Source organism: Poecilia formosa, unplaced genomic scaffold (genome assembly GCF_000485575.1).
Source record: "Poecilia formosa unplaced genomic scaffold, Poecilia_formosa-5.1.2 Scaffold62, whole genome shotgun sequence".
NCBI lineage: Eukaryota > Metazoa > Chordata > Actinopteri > Cyprinodontiformes > Poeciliidae > Poecilia > Poecilia formosa.
In genome coordinates, this window is record NW_006800001.1 from 459,098 (window position 1) to 477,376 (window position 18,279).

General features: G+C 39.8%; 1 protein-coding gene across 1 annotated transcript; it reads left to right on the top strand.

Annotated features, from left to right (window-relative positions):
- Positions 1–3,269: 3,269 nt before the first annotated feature.
- On the top strand, positions 3,270–8,765 carry LOC103139524 (keratin, type II cytoskeletal 8-like). Its single transcript, XM_007554192.2, has 9 exons — positions 3,270–3,763; positions 5,297–5,505; positions 5,931–5,991; positions 6,079–6,174; positions 6,276–6,440; positions 7,640–7,765; positions 7,956–8,176; positions 8,275–8,315; positions 8,434–8,765. Exons 1-9 carry the CDS (start codon positions 3,353–3,355, stop codon positions 8,697–8,699), a joined length of 1,596 nt encoding a protein of 531 aa, XP_007554254.1. The 5' UTR covers positions 3,270–3,352; the 3' UTR covers positions 8,700–8,765.
- Positions 8,766–18,279: the final 9,514 nt, after the last annotated feature.

An 18,279-nucleotide genomic window follows, 5' to 3' on the forward strand; every position in this document is an offset into this window, starting at 1 on the left:
ATCATAATTTACAAAATCATGCAAAGTTGGCACTTTTAATGGACTTTTAATGCAACTTTTAGAGCAACTTTGCATTAAAAGTGTCATTATTTACCGAATGACACTTCATGACAACCGTCATAAGCATTCATATAGACTTCTTTATGTTCATGACAGGTGTTCTGTCATGTTTATGACAGTGTCATGTCAGTCTTATGCACACTCCTTCAAATAAAGTGTTACCGCAAAACTTTATTTCAGGTCAATCAAATTCACTGTATTTCATTAAAAATGTGGGAGTTTATGAAAGCAATACTTAGAATTAAAATATTACAATACAAATATTTATAACACAGACATGCGGGATCAATTAAAAGTATGTTTAGTACCTGTTAAAGGTAGATACTTTCAAAATTTAATTTTTTAATATGGTAAATGAGCCTCATCAGAACATATATTCCAATTTGCTGACATGTACCCTAACATGATATACATGTCAGTAAAACTGAAATAGCTTTTTAAAATTGTCATGACTTATTTATTTTTTTTAATCACCAAAAGCTGGGATTTTAACAGGGATGTGTAAACCTTTGAGAGTCGCCTTCTATACTTGGTTTTTAGTCGTTGTTTCATCTGAGCCTTGACAACAAAAGATTTAATAACCTACTCATCATCTACTTTAAAGTTACTCGGTTATATGAGTCAAATAAATAATTTATATGGCTGACACTAACTGGAGCTGAACTTGTGCATTTCAGCACATGCATACAAACTGATTCTGTTTACAGATATAAGTTAGAATAAAGCAGGGATGAAGTAGTAACATGTGGGTGAGTGATAGATTGAGGAACTGGCAAAGGGCCCAACATTTTAGTTTTGTTTTTGTTTGTTTTACTCAATGAAATGGTATTTAAGTTGTGTAGATTTCTGTCCTGACTTGGGACAGAGTGTTTTATTTGTCTAGGGTGAAGCAGGCAGTAACTTTTACAACATATGCTTCTAACAGCACATAATGAACAGTCAAACTTGAAAACTTGAGGTAAAACAGAAAAATCAAGCAAAGTCTTTTTGCAAACATTGAGCTTCCACTATTATCCTTGTAGTTTGCTCAATACCATCTACACATTTAAGTTCAAAGTTACTCAGAGCTATAGTATGTAAATATATGTTTAAGAAAGCATTAAACGACAGGAGCGATAAAGCATTAAGGCCAAGAACTGTTTTGTCTGTTGACATTTCTTTGCAGTTTCATGCATCCCACCCAGTTCCCCCTGCTGATCCCCGTGAGTCAGCCAGTGGTTGTGAAACAGATTTCTTTCTTATCTTTGCTAATTGTCTTCTCATATACCCCACCAGCTCCTCTTCTCACCTTTGTTCCCGTCTGACTTGTCGCACGTACGTGTGTCTCTCAGCACATTCCTGCCTCGGTGTGTCATTTAGCAGCTCTGCACAGGAGAACATCTCTGGCTTTCTCTGAGATTCGAGAATAAAGTTTGCGAATTACCCTCTGGGTTCCCAGATTTCCTGATCAAATAAGGAATTGCATCAAGGATGAGAAAAGCGACCTTATTCATATTCAACCCAGTGAGCTGTAGCTTTGTTTAAGGGGGAAAAAAAACAAAAGTTGGTTGACTTGTACATATATGGTCTTCTCCAAGTTCAGCACAAGAACTCCTTTGAGAAGAATTACGTCACTCCTTGAGAATAGCCAAGCAAAACATGTTTTTCTTTTGTTTTTTTTTTGTTTTTTGTTTTAACAGGACCACTTCAATTGTTGTACATTTGCAAAAGGTTTTGCAGTGCACAATTCAAAGAGTTAAAATGGCAAGGAGACTGCTCTGGTTAAAGTTGGCAGCAGCAACGTGAATCACAAACCTGCCAAGCTACACATGCATCAGGATTTCCACACAATGAGATTTGAAACCTTTTTAAAACGGTGAGGTCTTCCCAGAAAGCTGTTTAGATTTGAGATACGTGACGCCATGGCAACAATAACACACAAACATGAACACACACACACACACACACACACACACACACACATTCATCCATCCATCCAGTTTTCTGTTTTTACTTGTTTGTCATTCTTAAATATTTCAGGTCATCAAACCATTATTACAGTTTTTTTAATGCTGAGACATGAAATTGATACTATCTCACAATTTGGCAAGAAAACTGTTTGGTAAGTAATTATAGAGTTTTAGTGGAAGTGTTCCAGTTTAAAAAAAAAACATCTGAGGTTTTGTGTTAAATGTGTGAAGTGTTATGAAAAACTGGGCAGAACTGCTTGCTCCTCTATCTTAATAAATCAAATGATTAGTATCAGTACCGAACATAACACGCAGGCACTTGTAAAACTGATCCCACTCTACATGGTTCCTCTTTCATGAGATCTTAAGGTGTTGAACTCGACTTCTTTCTAAAATCCGTACAGAAATCTTTTGTCTCTGTGACATTTAGCATTGAGTTGAAATTGAGAGCGAGGGAAAATGTTTTCTCAGTCTTTTTATAATTTGCTGTATGGGCGGGTTGCATTGAAACTAAGGTGGGGTCTGGTGATAGGAAGAAGGATTGGACTGTATTTGTTTTTGACCTCACAGATATAGGAGGAATTCACTTGGTGAGTGAGCATATAAACACATCGATAATAAAAATGCTCAGAAGAATGGCTGAACCATAAAGTTTTTTCCTTGGACCAATTGTAAATGCATCCATAATCCCAAACTAGTCAGTGTAGCGCACTTCGCTATTTTACACATGGGTTCATATCTTTGGTTAGTGACTGTTTTGGACAAGGATCCTTGAATAAAATTCACCAAGTAAATGGGTAGATCTGCTGCTTCCACAACTATGAGACATATTGTCACTTCTCAGCACCAACATCACACTGAGCAGCCGAGTTTCACTGACACATCTATGATAAGAGGCTGTGAAGTGGATAAGATGGTGGCAAAATTAGATTCTTAATGGTATGAATTTTTATAGATATAAAATATGACAGGCATCAGTCAACAACCGTAAACCTTCTAGAAGTTGAATTATTTCTAAAGTATGGAAAGTTCACCTTTTCAAATATCTGAACAAATTTGACTTTTTTTTTGTCTGCATTACAACCGTAAAACGAAGAATGCTCTGACTGTTCTTGTGACTTGAGTCTCTAATTTGCTACAAATGTGTAACATGACGTAATTTTCTTTCCTGACATTGCCTCACTTCTACCCCTCTTGCTCTCTCCTCTTCACTGCAGCCAATCGCGGCCCGGCGGGGTGCCTCCCCTGCTCTGATAAATACCACGGAGGACAAGAGAGTCTCCATCGGCCCCCGACTCTTCTCCTCTCTCACCGCCTCGGTGCTACAGACTCCCACTGTGACCATGTCTGTCAGAGCTGTAAAGACCACCGCCCTCTCCACGGTGTCGTCCTCCAGGGGTCCCACCCAGGGCTACAGCAGCCGCTCATTCTCCGGCTATGGGGGCTGCGGCGTGGGGAGTGCCAGGCAGAGCTACGCCGCCCGCTCCTCCTATGGAGGAGTTGGCAGCAGTGGTGCTTCTGTCGGTGCTGCTGGGGGGTTTGGACTGAGAGGAGGTGGAGGGGATTTTGGCCATGTGGGCTTCGGTGGGGGTATTGCTAATGAAGTGGCGGCCCCCATCACCGCCGTGACTGTGAACAAGAGCCTGCTGGCTCCCCTTAACCTGGAGATCGACCCCACCATCCAGGCCGTCCGCGTCCAGGAGAAGGAGCAGATCAAGACCCTCAACAACCGCTTTGCTTCCTTCATCGACAAGGTCAGTCACTCAAGAGGTTACTGTAGCAGAATGTCAGGGACCAACACAACCTCAGGGAGAAGAAACCTTTGTGTCTATATAACAGGGGGGAAAACCATCTTTCACTCTGTTGTAGAGCTAATCTGCAACAATATGGTAAGGCAATTTGATCCATTAATCTGACCCATTAAGCAGTCAGGGCAGGACACATTAGAGAAAGTGAAAGTTTCTATCCACAGCAGAAACAGAAAACAAATAATGCACATTGTGTTGACCTGACTGTTGGGATAGATAATAAAAAAACTCAGGAAGTGCAAAGGAAATGAGTGTTCTGCACACCAAAGCAGGTGATCGGCCTTGGGACATTAATGCCTTGCAGAACAAGATTCTTTAAAATTATATTTGTGGAACAAATCTGGGGGAAATGACTTGTTCTGCATAGAGGCCTAAATAAGTTCACTCAAAGAGCTCAGGATGAAAAGTCACTCTCAATCCAGCAGTGTTTTTGAGAAATGCCCTGCAGAATCACTTACAGAAGAGAAAGTTTCAGGGGTCAGTTTCACTTACTGGTTAAGAGTAAACCAATTCCCTGTGTTTTATTTTATTTATTTATTTTTTTAAAGCCCAGTTACAGCTAGTACAACCATAAACGGAGAGGAGTGGAAGTAATTTGAGAAATAGCTGCAAGAGACAAGCCTCTTGTTTTAAGGATGTTCAGTAAATCTTTGCAGAAGAAACTTGAACAATGCCTGTTTTATGAGGCCAAGAAAGCTTTTATGCTGAAAGAAGAATGGATCATTGTTGTACCTCCTAAATTAAACACGACAATTCTTTTTACAGAACAACGCTTGTTTTCTGCGACGGACTTGTTAGATTCTTCAGTGAGTTGCAATTTTTCAGCGTCACATAGTAGTTTTCTTTATTCAAGGAGGCTCTCAAAAATGAAAGGGGGTTTTAAATAAAGCCTGCAGTAATTCCTTGGATCACAAACCACAGCTCTCTCTCCCTTTGCTGCCCGGACCAGTGTGACAGCAACAAGAGTACACACAGAACCATGTGTCTATCATCATGTTGACTCCACCTACAGACAGAAAGAATCATTGCACAATTGGCACCTAGGACACAGTACCACATTGTGTTTAACCGTAGCATTCTATGAAAAATTTATATTTTTAAGCAAACTTTTAGTGTCTCTCAGCAGTCAAACTTATTGCTTTTTTTTTGAGTCATCCCTGGACTTTATATTAATTAATTATCCATTTGTTCTTTGACAATTGAAAGAAAAAGAGTGTATGTGTTTTTACAAATGAATATAGATGCAAAATCTCACTCTTATACAACATTATAATAGCCATTAAAGTTTAGCTTTGGACCATAACTCCTACTTTTGCATCATCAGCCAGTGGGGCGCTGAGCGGACATGTTCATAACTCAGGAAGGACTTGTTCAGGTTGAAAGGACAGATAACTTTGCGTCTGGTTGTGCCGCACTGGGAAGAAAGCCATACGAGAGAGAATAAACACAAATTTAATCAATGGCTCTCGTTGTCTTCAGGTACGCTTCCTCGAACAGCAAAATAAAATGCTCGAGACCAAGTGGAAGCTTCTGCAGGAGCAGACCACGTCTCGGTCCAACATCGACGCCATGTTTGAGGCGTACATAGCCAGCCTTCGTAAGCAGCTGGACAACCTGGGTCATGAAAAACTCAAACTGGATTCCGACCTGCACCAGACGACCAGCCTGGTGGAGGACTACAAAAACAAGTATGTGGAGCTGCGGCTTAAACACTAAACTGGTTTGATTCTTTGTCCACCCTCATGTCCTGGAAAGTCCAGCTTTCCCAAAAGTCTTTTAGTGCAGCTTGTATTAATCACCCTGAAGTTTTAAAACCAGAGGGGGAAGGGAGGGAATGAAAAAACGATTAAGAAATTGTACCAATTGCCAATTCATGTAATTTAAGATTAGGCATTTGGAAATACAGAATGTAAGTCTGATACTTCACTAAACTCAACCCCACTTTGACTCACATGTTCTGCAGTTAACTGAAGCAGTATGCTAACGACGGCATGTTTACTCTTTGTTTTTATATGTCTTGTTAATTTGGATCACAATGACTCCTGTTTGAGGACAGTGTTGGCAACACAACACATTAAGTTAACATGAGTTCTCTTTTTTTCTGCTTTCTAAGGTATGAAGAGGAGATCAACAAGCGCAATGAGTGTGAGAATAACTTTGTCCTCATGAAGAAGGTCTGTGCAAATTTACCTAAAAAAATAATGCACTGGGACATTTCCATAAACTGTCTGGTATTCACCATTAAACGCTATGATTTGAAGGACACAGATGCAGCCTACATGATCAAAGTGGAGCTGGAGGCAAAGCTGGATGGGCTCTCAGATGAGATCGAGTTCTTGAGGCAGCTCTTCGATGCGGTAAAAACCTTTTATAACCACACAGTTCCACATTAATGGCTCCCTAAAGTAAAAGTTCTGTTTTTACAGCTTTTTTAAAAATATCTTATCATTTTCTGTAGGAAATTAATGAGTTGCAAAGTCAGATCAAGGACATATCTGTTGTGGTGGAGATGGACAACAGCCGCGATCTTGACATGGACGCTATTATTGCTGAGGTGCGAGCTCAGTATGAGGACATCGCCAACAGGAGCAGAGCGGAGGCTGAATCCTGGTACCAGAACAAGGTGGTACAAGATTTATGATGACTTAACGTGAAACCTAACTGATGCATAGCTGCATTGTTTTGTTTATTTATTTTTTTTGTAATTATTGTATAGGTCGATTGAAAAATCTCGGGTTGTTTGTTTTTATAACCAGTCTTACAATCTTCCTTAAACGTTTCTTCATATTTAAAAACTGGCTAGACTAGGAACAATCCACGTATGTTGTTTTATTACAAACACCAGCTGACAGAAGCGTTTCATGTGACACTGACACAAATCGTATCTCTACAGGCTCCAAGAATCTTGTCTAGCAGAATTTACCTTGCTACCTACCCTCTTACACCTAACCTCCACCCTGGGAAAGTGAAATCTCTCCTTCCGACTTGGAAACATGCTAGGCTACATCTACATACTTATCGCTCTGGTGGTCATATGTGGCCTCCATCTGTTCTTCCCATGGGATCAGTTCTATTATGTCTGCTACCCTGGTAGATACTGACCTGAGGACAATATCTGGGTGTAGACATTTCACTGGGGTAATGAAATGAAATTCATTGGGGAATTTGGTACATTAAGAGTAATTTTCGTAGGATGGTTGTTGCAAAAGGACAACAAGTTGTGATGACTTCCATGTATTTGAGGTAGTTTCACAACATTAACAAAGCTGACTGCCATTTAGGAATGCAATGTAGTGTCATGTTGAGTGGCAATTTCCTGATATATGTGCAAAATCATGCTATGAAGACCAAGGTATAAGGTAAGACTTTTTATCCAGCCCCTTCAGGACAGGGCAGGATTTGGTATCATTTGAAGGGGAGAGACGTAGGTTCGTTGGGGTTCATGAGACTGAGGTAGGCAGGGAGGGAGACTGGTGGTTTATTGTGGCTTGAGGCAGGTATTATAGGGGCAAGTCTGGTTCTGGTGTAGAGCAAGGAACCCGTACACATTCAAGATACTAGTTCTGAGAATGCTGGGGAGTCTGAAGAAGGAGGGAGGATGTGAGTCTGATGGCGGAGAGCGTGTTGTTATTTCAGGTTTCATGTTGTTATCTGCCTCCAGCGTGCTCTGCTCTCTCTGGTCAGACCGTTAGCATAAGAAATTACCATTTATGTACTTCTAAGTGGCAAACGGAGACGGAAGAAGCAGCTGAAAAACATAATAAACTTCGGATGTGAAAATGAAAAGAATGAGAAATTAATGAAACAATTTCTGTGTTCCAGTATGCAGAGATGCAACAGTCAGCTGGAAAATACGACAACGATCTCAAGTCAACCAGGGCTGAAATCGCAGACATGAACCGCAGAATCATGAGGCTCCAGTCTGAAATCGAAATGGTTAAAGCTCAGGTAATAAATCAAGCCTAAATATGGTCTGCTTTTTTACTTTACTTTACTTTACTTTGGATTCACATTTTTTAAATACTCATTAATTTGAATTATAAGTCCACGATTCAGAGACTACTTTGTTTCAGTTTCTCAAGGCTATAAGCTTTTGCTTTTCCTTCAACTCTCTCTGTTTATGTCCCCCCACTCTTAGAGAAACAACTTGGAGGCTCAGATAGCTGAGGCTGAGGAGCGGGGCGAGCTGGCAGTGAAGGACGCCAAGCTGCGGATCAGAGACCTGGAGGAAGCTCTCCAGAGAGCTAAGCAGGACATGGCCCTGCAGGTCCGCCAGTACCAAGAACTGATGAATGTGAAGCTGGCTCTGGATATTGAAATAGCCACTTATAAAAAGCTGCTGGAAGGAGAGGAGATCAGGTAAACTGTTGCTGCTTTATGGCTTATGCGCCACCCGGTGGTGATAATGAGAACTCCTTCCACGTGAAAAATAAAGTTGGTTTCTATTCCTTCCACAGGCTAGCAACAGGAATCAAGACCAGCGTGTCTCAGCAGACTTGTAAGTCCACGCTGTGGTTTCATGGAAAAAAACAAACAAAAAAAAAAACAGCGTCTTACACATTGACGCAAACAGCATCACTTTGGTTTTTAATCTTTTCTCTCTTCTTACCACATAGCCTTCAACTATAACGCCGCCTATAATCTGGAGACCTCCCGTATCCCATCCTATGCCAGTTCTTCCCTTGATTCAATTAAGTCAAGCAGTGGTTTGACCTCTGCCCTCGAAGACGGGGCTGTGAAGACCACCACGGTGACCACGACCGAAACCGTGGTGACCAAGACTGAGGAGAAGGAGGAAGAGACTCAAGGAGTAACCGAGGAAGAAGAGAAGAAGGAGGAGGAGGAGAAGGTGGAGGCTGAAGCTGAGGCTGTAGCTGAATAGCGGTGTCTTGATTTGTTCCTGATTTTGATCTTGGTGACTAAAAATAAAGCAGATCTTCCCAACCTATTGATCACTTCTTTAAAACTGTATGAATGAAAACTAAGTTCTGATGCAAGAACTATAAACAAACTTTTTTTTTCTCTCCAATAAGAGATGCTGGATGAGGCAGCTTGATTTCCAAACCATGAAGTTTTTAAAGGGGGCACAATATGCAAAATCTGTTTTTTGCGTTTTTCTTTTCGCTTTATGTCACGTTATAATGTTATTCCGTCATCAAGCACAAACCTTGAGTGTTGCTTTCACTTATTCATGCATGTCTGAGAAACCCTTGAGTCTCCCGTGGCAGTCATTTTGGTACGGATAGCTTCCATATCTGGGTGGGGGTGCCTTAGCTCCTGCTCAAACAAAGCGTCACCTAATTCCACAAAGCTTTTCCTTGGAGCTGCAGACTCCAGCCAAGCTTGCCTCACAGAGCGAAAAACTATCTATTTTTCTACATTTCTGTTTTTTTTTCCCTTTGTTTCTATTCTGCAACTTTGTTGAAAAAAAAAAGAGTGTATTATATCTTAAATTCAGTTTTTGCAAGTAATAAGGGATCATTGCACTGGCACTTTTCAACCAGCAGATGGCGGTGCTATAAAGCACAGCTGTAATGTGGAGCTTCAGTTCTTTCCGTGATCATTTTAAAATGTAAATTTAACATATTTCATAATATATGATGTGATATATATATATGTATATGTTGGCAACAAAGTCAGTTTTCACTGGAAGAATTAAAACAATGCATTCCGTTCTGTTCTGAGTCACTGCATTAAAAACATTGATAAAAGGTTAGTTGCGCTTCACTCAGCAGCAGTAGGAAAACATTTGAAGCATCATAGTGGTATTTTTGTATTATCATATTATGGTTTGTGTGTGTGGGTGTGTGTGTGTGTGTGTGTGTGATGCATGTGTACATATCACACATACACACACACACACACACGTGCACAGACACGTTCACCTATTAACAGAGTTAGAAAGAGAAACCTAACGGATACGAGGGACGCAATCATTTCTTTCTCGTAACACCAGTCGAGTACCAGCCTGCCTTGGTCCTGACGCACATCAGCTTAAGAAATTTCTATTTGGCAAAATCAATGATTGGTCATGGCTTCTTGTTAAATGATGTCAGACCCTTTTTACAGTTAGATTTCCAGCCAGAGTTCTCATAAAGCAATGTAATCAAAAATTCAGGTAAATACAAGTAAAACTGGGATAAGTGAGGGGACAGCGATTGTCCAAATGTGACCAAGTATAATTCAGTAGTATAATCTTTTCTCTTTTTCAGTAAAAAAAAAAAAAAGTCCATCGAGGAACAGGTAACAGGTTTGAACAAGGATAATGGATGGAGGTGCCCCACCCGAGGTCATGCAACCTCTCATGGAGTCAGAAACGGGAAACTTGCCAAATGCCCAAATCCCACCCAATGTTTGGCTTTTGCTAACACAGAGCTGACAGACACTGGAACAGACATGGAAAAAATAATGACCTAACTGAGCAAAAATGCCTCCCCACAGAGGACCCACAGTTTGTAAACAGATTGGGTTTGCAGTGGTATTTATATCTGACCTGAAATGACGCTAACAGTTCATCTCAGGTGGGAAAAATGACAGTACAAAAAAAAAATAAATAAATCTTTGAAAGCCATTTTTACACATGTACTTCACTTAGAATAGAGCGGGGCACACCCGTGACTCACCGGTCGATCAAATTACTAACATAAAGAGAAAGAAACAGACACCCACGCTGTCTGGTGAATGCTGCTTTTCATTAGGATGAACAACAGAGAACAAGTGGGAAAACAGCCATGAACGTACAGAGATAAACTAAATAAAATACACAGTAAGATGACTATTGTTTGAAAGCCTGATTATTTGTCGATTATGTATTATTTGTTATTTTGTTGTATACTGTCATTTATTTATTTTTTTGTTGTTTTTTGTTGGACTACATGTGCATGATGGGCTAATATGAATTCAAGTATGTGTGGGTTTTCTATTGATACATCCAAAAACAGTAACATGCAGTTAAAGGAGTAGTTTTAATTTTTTAAATTATTCTCTGTAAAGTTTTTGTTGGTACTCCTCTAGTAGCCTTATGTGTTGATTGTTAGATTGCTCAAAAGTATATATTTCAAATGTTGTGAGCTAATAAGCTGTTCAAATGTACACCACCTGTTTTAGGGGACTTCAGGAAATTTAAACTGCAATGGAAAATGTACATATCAGTGGAACAGAATGCTATATTACGACGTCATATTTTGCAATATTAGACGTTTGTCTTCTAGGCTCCTATCTCATCATTCTGTAGATACACTGCTCAACATTTCTTGTGGGGCTTGGCTCTATCCATTAAGTAAAGAGAGTTTTCTCTTAACTCGGAGGCCAAGGAGGTTGTTGGTGTGTTGCAGGAGCTGAAGAGAGCCCAGTAGTAGCTGCAAGCAGCAGCAGCAGTAGCGGAAGGCAGAGGCATGAAAAGAAAAGTGAAACAGGATTCTTTGCAACTTAAATAGACCTTTCAACTTGCTATGGTATGCTTGATATACACTGTGCGTGAAAAATCCTACATACAATCACCCATGCTGGATCCAACTCAAAGGCGTTGCCTCACATTTGCTGCTAACAATAATGTGTAGTTCTGGCAACCAACTTATCTATCTGTTGCACCAGAGCATGACCTTTTCTGCTCCTTTCATGAGAGGAATATACCCATGCTAGAATTACCTGATATGCAAATATGCTGATGATAGCGCCCTGTTGTTAAATAATAGTAATGCATCAATATATCACGCTGTAAAGCATTGAGGAAGAACAAACTGAAGCCAAAACCAGTTAAGAAGACTCAGTAGTAGGTAACTAAGTTTCAGAAATAAAACAAAATCTGCCACGACAAACAAACATAGACATACACGTCAACGTCAACAGATTTCCTGGAATTGCTGAGAAAAAAAAAAAAAAAGTTGTACTGTTGGTCAGACAACCAGAAAGTGAATTAAAGCGTTCAGGCAAGAGATGAAGTGAACTGAGGCATACAACACCAAAACATGGGAAGCAAAATGTACAGAATATGTCCGGAAAAGCACAAATGTGTATATTCTCTTTGTATTTTGGATGTTTGGCGCAATTAATGTTCTCAATGTGAACATGTATTGAACTTTTCCAAGTTTTATTTCAAATCTGTCATCATTAATGTATCTGAGTTGAGCAACACTTGTCTGGCTTACCTTGTTAGCCACACAAGTGGCTTTATACGCCCATTGACAAATCAAGCTCTATATTCAGAGTCTTGGTCATCTTCTAAACACTGAATCACGCTTTTTATTCTCTGGCATATGAACACATGCATTCACTCAACACCTCATTTATCTCTTGTGTGTTTAGCCAATGGGAGGAATGGGTCTACTTTTCACAAACTCAGCAGACGACACGCTAAACTAACACCGTGCAAGCTCCACCTTGCCGCAACAATGCTGAACTTAGAAGTATTGGTGTTAGTCATTGAAAACGGTCAGTGACAGTTGCTCTCCTTACTATGATCACATGTTCCGAGTTGACAGACAAAAGTTTTTAAAGAAAAATATTTCAAATCCGTGACAAGTGAGAATATGAAGGCAATATGTGTAAGCAGGTGAAGTACACAGGAAAATATGAAAGAAATCTGAATTCAGTCACTTTATTAACGGATAGGTGGGGTTAAACTGAATGTATTCAAGCCTTGGCGTTATCAGTTTTACCGTCACGGTGTGCAGTCTGCACAGTGTGTCTCTGTGGGGCTGCGGCGTATGCTGGAATTCTCAACAGAGTAAATATGTTCACACATGAATGGGAAGGAAAAGTGAACGCCTTTTTTTTTTTTTTTTGCTTAGAGGTCAAAAAGGTTGGAGTGTCGTACCACTGCGCTTTGTCATTAAGGCTTCCCAGATCACATTTCATCTGAATGTTTTGTGTGAAAGCTGATTAAAAATGGCAGCTCAGAAAACCAAAGCACAAGCGCGACATCTTCTCTAGCCTTACGTAAGAAAACCAACGGTAACCCGCTGTTTCTGCCAGCAGGGGACTTATTTAGATTTGAGTGACTGAACAAAGCTGAGAGCCGTTCTGTTCAGTTTATTCATGTTGCGCCAATTCACAACAACTGTCATTTCAATTAACCAATTCTGTTTCAATTAAAAATGAAAGCGAAAGGGGGAAAAAAAAATTTCTTTTAATGGCTTTCGGGTATAGTTTATAAAGCATGGTTTCAAAATCATTCAAAGCTTTAGGATTAAATACTTTCTTTCATTAATCCACTTAGTTTATTGTTGAAGTCGGATGATATCGAGGTGAAAACGAGATGTGGAGCAGAGGGATTTTAAGTGTTGTTCACACAGACAAAACGCCTGATCAAAAAAATGACCCGTCTTACCTTTCCTTATACATTAGGTAAGTGTTTCCCAACCCTGGTCCTCAAGGCACACTGACCTGCATGTTTTAGATGTTCCCCTGCTTCAACCCACCCCATGCAGATGATTGCAATTCAGCAAAACCCTTTTAATCAGTCAACAATTGAAATCACGTGTGCTGAAGCAGGGGAACATCTAAAACATGGCACCCAACCCTGGTGCCCTGAGTACCAGGGTTGGGAAACACTGTAGTAGGTTATGCAAAGACTGGAGAATTTTATCTTGACACACCTCATTGTTGTGGTGAAAAGTTATGCATGAGAAAAGTAGATGTACAGTGAGAGTGCACACATTCCTGCGAGAGCTTGAAGTTTATGATAAAGGTTGGCTCAGCGTCTCAGGGATCGGATCACAAACAAGAACACAACCTGGACCCGTGCCCACGGATGAGCCGATCCTAATAAGAAGCTTGTATCTCTTGGAAACTGTTTCCAAATGATAAAGCAAAAAATGAAAACAGACATTGTTGTCAGCTGGGGATTAAATCTATATTTATGAAAGCAGCGGATTGTACGGCTACAAAAAGTAGCCTGTCACTTTTCCTAAACTTTTGAACAAACTTATCACCGTATTCCATCTGTAGCGTAAAGGTCTTTGAACATCTACTATTTAGAGGCACACCCTGTTAGATTATAGAAAAGATAACAAACTTCAATAATCCAGCTGACATGTTGGTCCAGCTGTCAGATGAAGTTTGACTCGTGGGACCTCCCCCTCCTGCTCGCCGGGGGTAAACATCAGCTCGTCAGTCAGCGCAAGTGGAAAATGACGGCCAACAACCAGAGCTTTGTTGTGTTCTGTCAGCATTGCTAAGCAAGCGAACATTCCGTGTTTGTCAGAAACCAAACAACAAATAATTTGAATGGTTTAAAGGGGTGCAACCAGGTGTAAGTAACAAAGTGTGGCATTCTGGCTATTCGCACTTATTTCTCACCATGTACCTGTCATGTATCAGTCTGTTCTGGACTGATTGTTTCCCTGTTTTTTATTTGGACATGATCATATACAGGATGGTGATTAAGCAGCACTTACACTAGCCTAGACATCGGATGCGTCTCTGAAATCCACAAATATCACCTTGGATTTCATTTCTGGACTTTTCAAAGTTTTGCTTGTTTTGCAAAAGCATTGAGGGAATGCAAAAAATAACTTCACTCTCAATTATTTAATGAAGATGTTTTACTCCTGCAGTACATTGAGGCTTATGCTAAACTATTGCTAAGATGACATCTTCATGCACAGGTAACATGGTGTGCAAAAACAAAAAAATTACTTTCAGTTGAGTAAAATTGATCTTAGCTGAAAATGTGTACACAGTTTTTCAACTAATAACCTATTTGACTCATATTTTAACTTGCTTTACGTACATATGCATTACAGCTTTGCTTTAGATGTGATTACCGTCTCGAAATGTTTTAAATTTAAAATACGTTTAATTCACTTGTGCAACCTGTTTCCAAGTCGGTACACTGTGAACTTTTAAGCGCAATAAAAATGCCATTCCCCGCACTGCAACTTCAAGAGTTCAACAAATGCAGTGCATTCTTTCATTGTATGCATTTGGAGGAAAAGCGACACACCTGCACCAAGCATGTGCAGAAACTGAATAGCCTGTAGTTGTGCAGACTCTAATCTTCCATGTCTCAGGTGTCTCCACCTTGAACCTGCAGAAGAATCCCAATCTGTTATTCAAGATGAGTGACAGAACCGTTTTTTTCTTTTTTTTTTTTACTACTTTTTCTTCACTGATTTTGGTGTGGAAACATTTGTCAGTATTGCAGGGATCACCTCAAATCCCACAAAAACAAATTGTAAGTGAGACAAATTGGTGTAGCGATTTACTGTATTGCCTCTGGTGAAGGTTTGGTGCATCTAAACCATTAAACCTGACAGCTTATGAGACTAAATCATGCAACCACAGGAGAAACATCATGAACCGACATGTTCCTGAGTTTCCTTTTCATCACTGCCACTCATTCACACCTGGAGGATATATTTAATTTTGACATTTTGACAACTGGAGCCATTAGATTATGCCACTTGATATCAATGCCAACAAACGTGTGATAGGCAGGGTTTGATGAGTTATATCCCTATTCACTGTTGCAGGAAGCTAGTTCTCGACCATATGGGGCAATCGAAAGCTATCGTCTGATTTTGTCTTTAGTGGTAAAGGCAAAATATAAAAAGCATTGCATAATTGCAGGCCTATCTCTGCGTAGTCATTCAACTAAATAGAAAGGACAGAAGAGGAGAGAATTAATAAGAGAAGCAATCAAAAAGCCCATCATAACTTTGGAGGAGCAGCAGAAACCCACAGCTCAGGTCACCATGACAACTTTTAATTGTACACTTCACAAATCTAGCCTTCAATCTGGTTAAAATTCACAATTTTGCTGCCAAGACATTTAAAAAAACAAAACAAACAAACAAAAAAAAAGATTGTTTTTGTCTTGCAGAAGCACAGTTTTTGCTTGGCCAAAGTCTCACTATGTATTAGCTGGACAACTAATCTGTATTTCATCAAAGTGAAGGCAGTGAAAGACTTCCCTAGAGGGTGAGTTACCTTCACAGAAAAACATAACGGCATCTCAGTAACTGCTAACACAATCACACTTCTTCTGTCTGTCCTGCCCTTTTAGCAACAGAAACTATAAACCTACATCAGAACTTACTCTGCTGTTGAAATTTTGCAACTTTTGCAAAAGGTTTAAATTGTCTTAGATTAAATGCCCAGAGAAGTGTTCCCTGTTTGAGTTGTGAGACATTAGGGAGAGAGGTTTGCTTTTAGCAAAATGGCAAAATGACTGCTGATAAGCAGCCAACCTCTAGCATCCTGTTGGCAGACTGAAGAGTAGGAGGTAAGGTTAATCATTTTCTACTATCAAAGCTGGGCTCCTGGACATGTGAGGCTTGGAGTGGTGGTGTGGCTCCGTGACACATTCTGACTTTCCTTCTACCTGTTCAAACAAGCAAGGCAGCAGGGATGTGTCAAGTAGTGTGCTTTTAGCTGCAACACTTCTCTGTTTCTTTTTAATCCTCTTTTGATTTGTTTTCACTTGATAAAGGATAAATCTTAAATCCTCCTTTTCACATGTTTTCAAAGCACACATAGACATCTAACTCTATTTAACAAGTTGACAAAATGCTCTCCAATTTCCACAATCAAATGATTATCTTTTACTCTTACTCAAACCTAAACCTATTTAACTTAAGTCAAACATTTACAGGTTCCACAATTTGGCTGCAACTGTAAAAGGAAGTGCCCCAATAAGTTAGTGTCCACTCTTGTTGTAGTAACCCATGTACAAAAGCACACATTCACACACACACACACAAAAACTCACCATAAGCCACAATAAAGGAATTACGGAGATTATGACTATGCAGACTTGCTGTTGGTTGCTAGGCATTGCAACAACACAAACAAATGTGTGAAAGGGATGTTCGCTGTGTCAGTGGGAGCTATTTTGTAGCAACATTACACACAGTCAGGTGTTATTTACTTTATGACTTCAGAATGTGGGCAGAGTTTTAAATGAGACAGCTGAATGCCTACAAGTAAGTTTCACTCAGATTCTGTGATAAACAGTGAGTACTGATATTTTTGAGACCTTAGGGAAACAAAGCTCAGTTTCAACATCAGACGGGATTCACTACTCGCAAGAGACCTATAATCAACCACTGTGTTGACTAATCAGATACTACATAACCGCACCCTTTGAGACTTTTCTTTTCCATTTGTTTGACATTGTCTGTTGCAGTCAATGTAAAGCAGTGGTAGTAGTAGTAAAGTTTGTGAACCTCTCTGGGATGGAGCTATTATCCAAGTCTCGTCAGCAGTTTAATCAAACTTTGTATAACTAAGCATGTTATTTTTTTTCAAAATTATCACCAAAAACTAAGACTACTGCATTGGTTGTTAATTTGGACTCAGCTAATTGTTGCGGATTCTGTGAATAATTGACTATAATTATGTAGCGTTCTTCTAACTTTCACCCAGAATCTGTTTTCAGGAAAAATCACCAGTGAATCTAACTGTCAATTTGTCCACTAAGCATTTGCTAAATGCTGCTTTCTAATGTCTCTATGCTCCCCATCACACCTTTGTGTAACTTTCTTTTTATTTCAATACCAAATGTGAAAAATGTGAATTCTGGCATCATTCTACCTTGCATTTGACACATTGCATACACATTTTAATCAATTGATAAGCCAGAAAATGTGCCATGTATACCACACATATGGTGCTGCTACGGAATTGATGCAACTCAGACTCAAATTCCAGCAACAACACAAAGATAGCATCACTTAATATCATGCTACACTACGTTGTCAGCACTGATGAAGATTCATTTACCTTGAAAGGGCTGACGCTTGAAACTTAAAACCAATGGCTTGACCTACTTTCCGAGTGATCCGACTGGTATTTATCTGCAACTTGGCTGCTCTCACTGAACATTGAAATTTTATTCCTAGATGGTCAGCTTATTGTTAAAACAAATAAACTACCATCCCTCCCCACCCCCAAAACAAGATGGCATCATTTCAGCAAAAATGCCTGGAAACATGTTTTCAATATATAAGACAACACATGACACAGTGTGAGAGAAGCTTTACTGGTTACAGCTGACCTTTGTTTCCTGAACTTTCCTTTAACTCAGTACTTCTCAAAGTGTCCGGGGGCGCGAGAAGCAGGATTTTATATTCTTTGTTCATGCTTAACTGATAAACAAGCCTCCGGCCACTAGTTGGCAGCAGTGTTCAAACTAATCAACAGGCTGCCTGTTAAAGCCAGTAGAAGTAGCTACACAGCACTGTTGTAAACGGAGCAGAAGAAAAAAACGGAGCGAAGGATACAAATATATCTACAATCATAGAGGAGAGATGGAGAAGTTTGACAGTGAAAAGAAAAACGGCAGCAGAGGTCAGTAAAGCAAGTATGACGGAGTTTTATGGCCAGGCTAAGAAATTTTCATTTTCAAATACAAGAATACAGTCATAATACTACGAGAACCCAGTCCTATCAGCAGAGTAATTTAAATATTGGCAGAGTAAACACGCAATATTGCCGGAAGAAAGTCGTTAAATGAAAAA

Bases quoted from the DNA above. Each gene is read 5' to 3' on its own strand.
- LOC103139524 (XM_007554192.2), top strand. From the start codon at position 3,353: ATGTCTGTCAGAGCTGTAAAGACCACCGCCCTCTCCACGGTGTCGTCC. The intron at 5,992-6,078 runs GTCTGTGCAAAT...TATGATTTGAAG, and splicing joins ACTTTGTCCTCATGAAGAAG to GACACAGATGCAGCCTACAT. The intron at 7,766-7,955 runs GTAATAAATCAA...CCCCACTCTTAG, and splicing joins TCGAAATGGTTAAAGCTCAG to AGAAACAACTTGGAGGCTCA.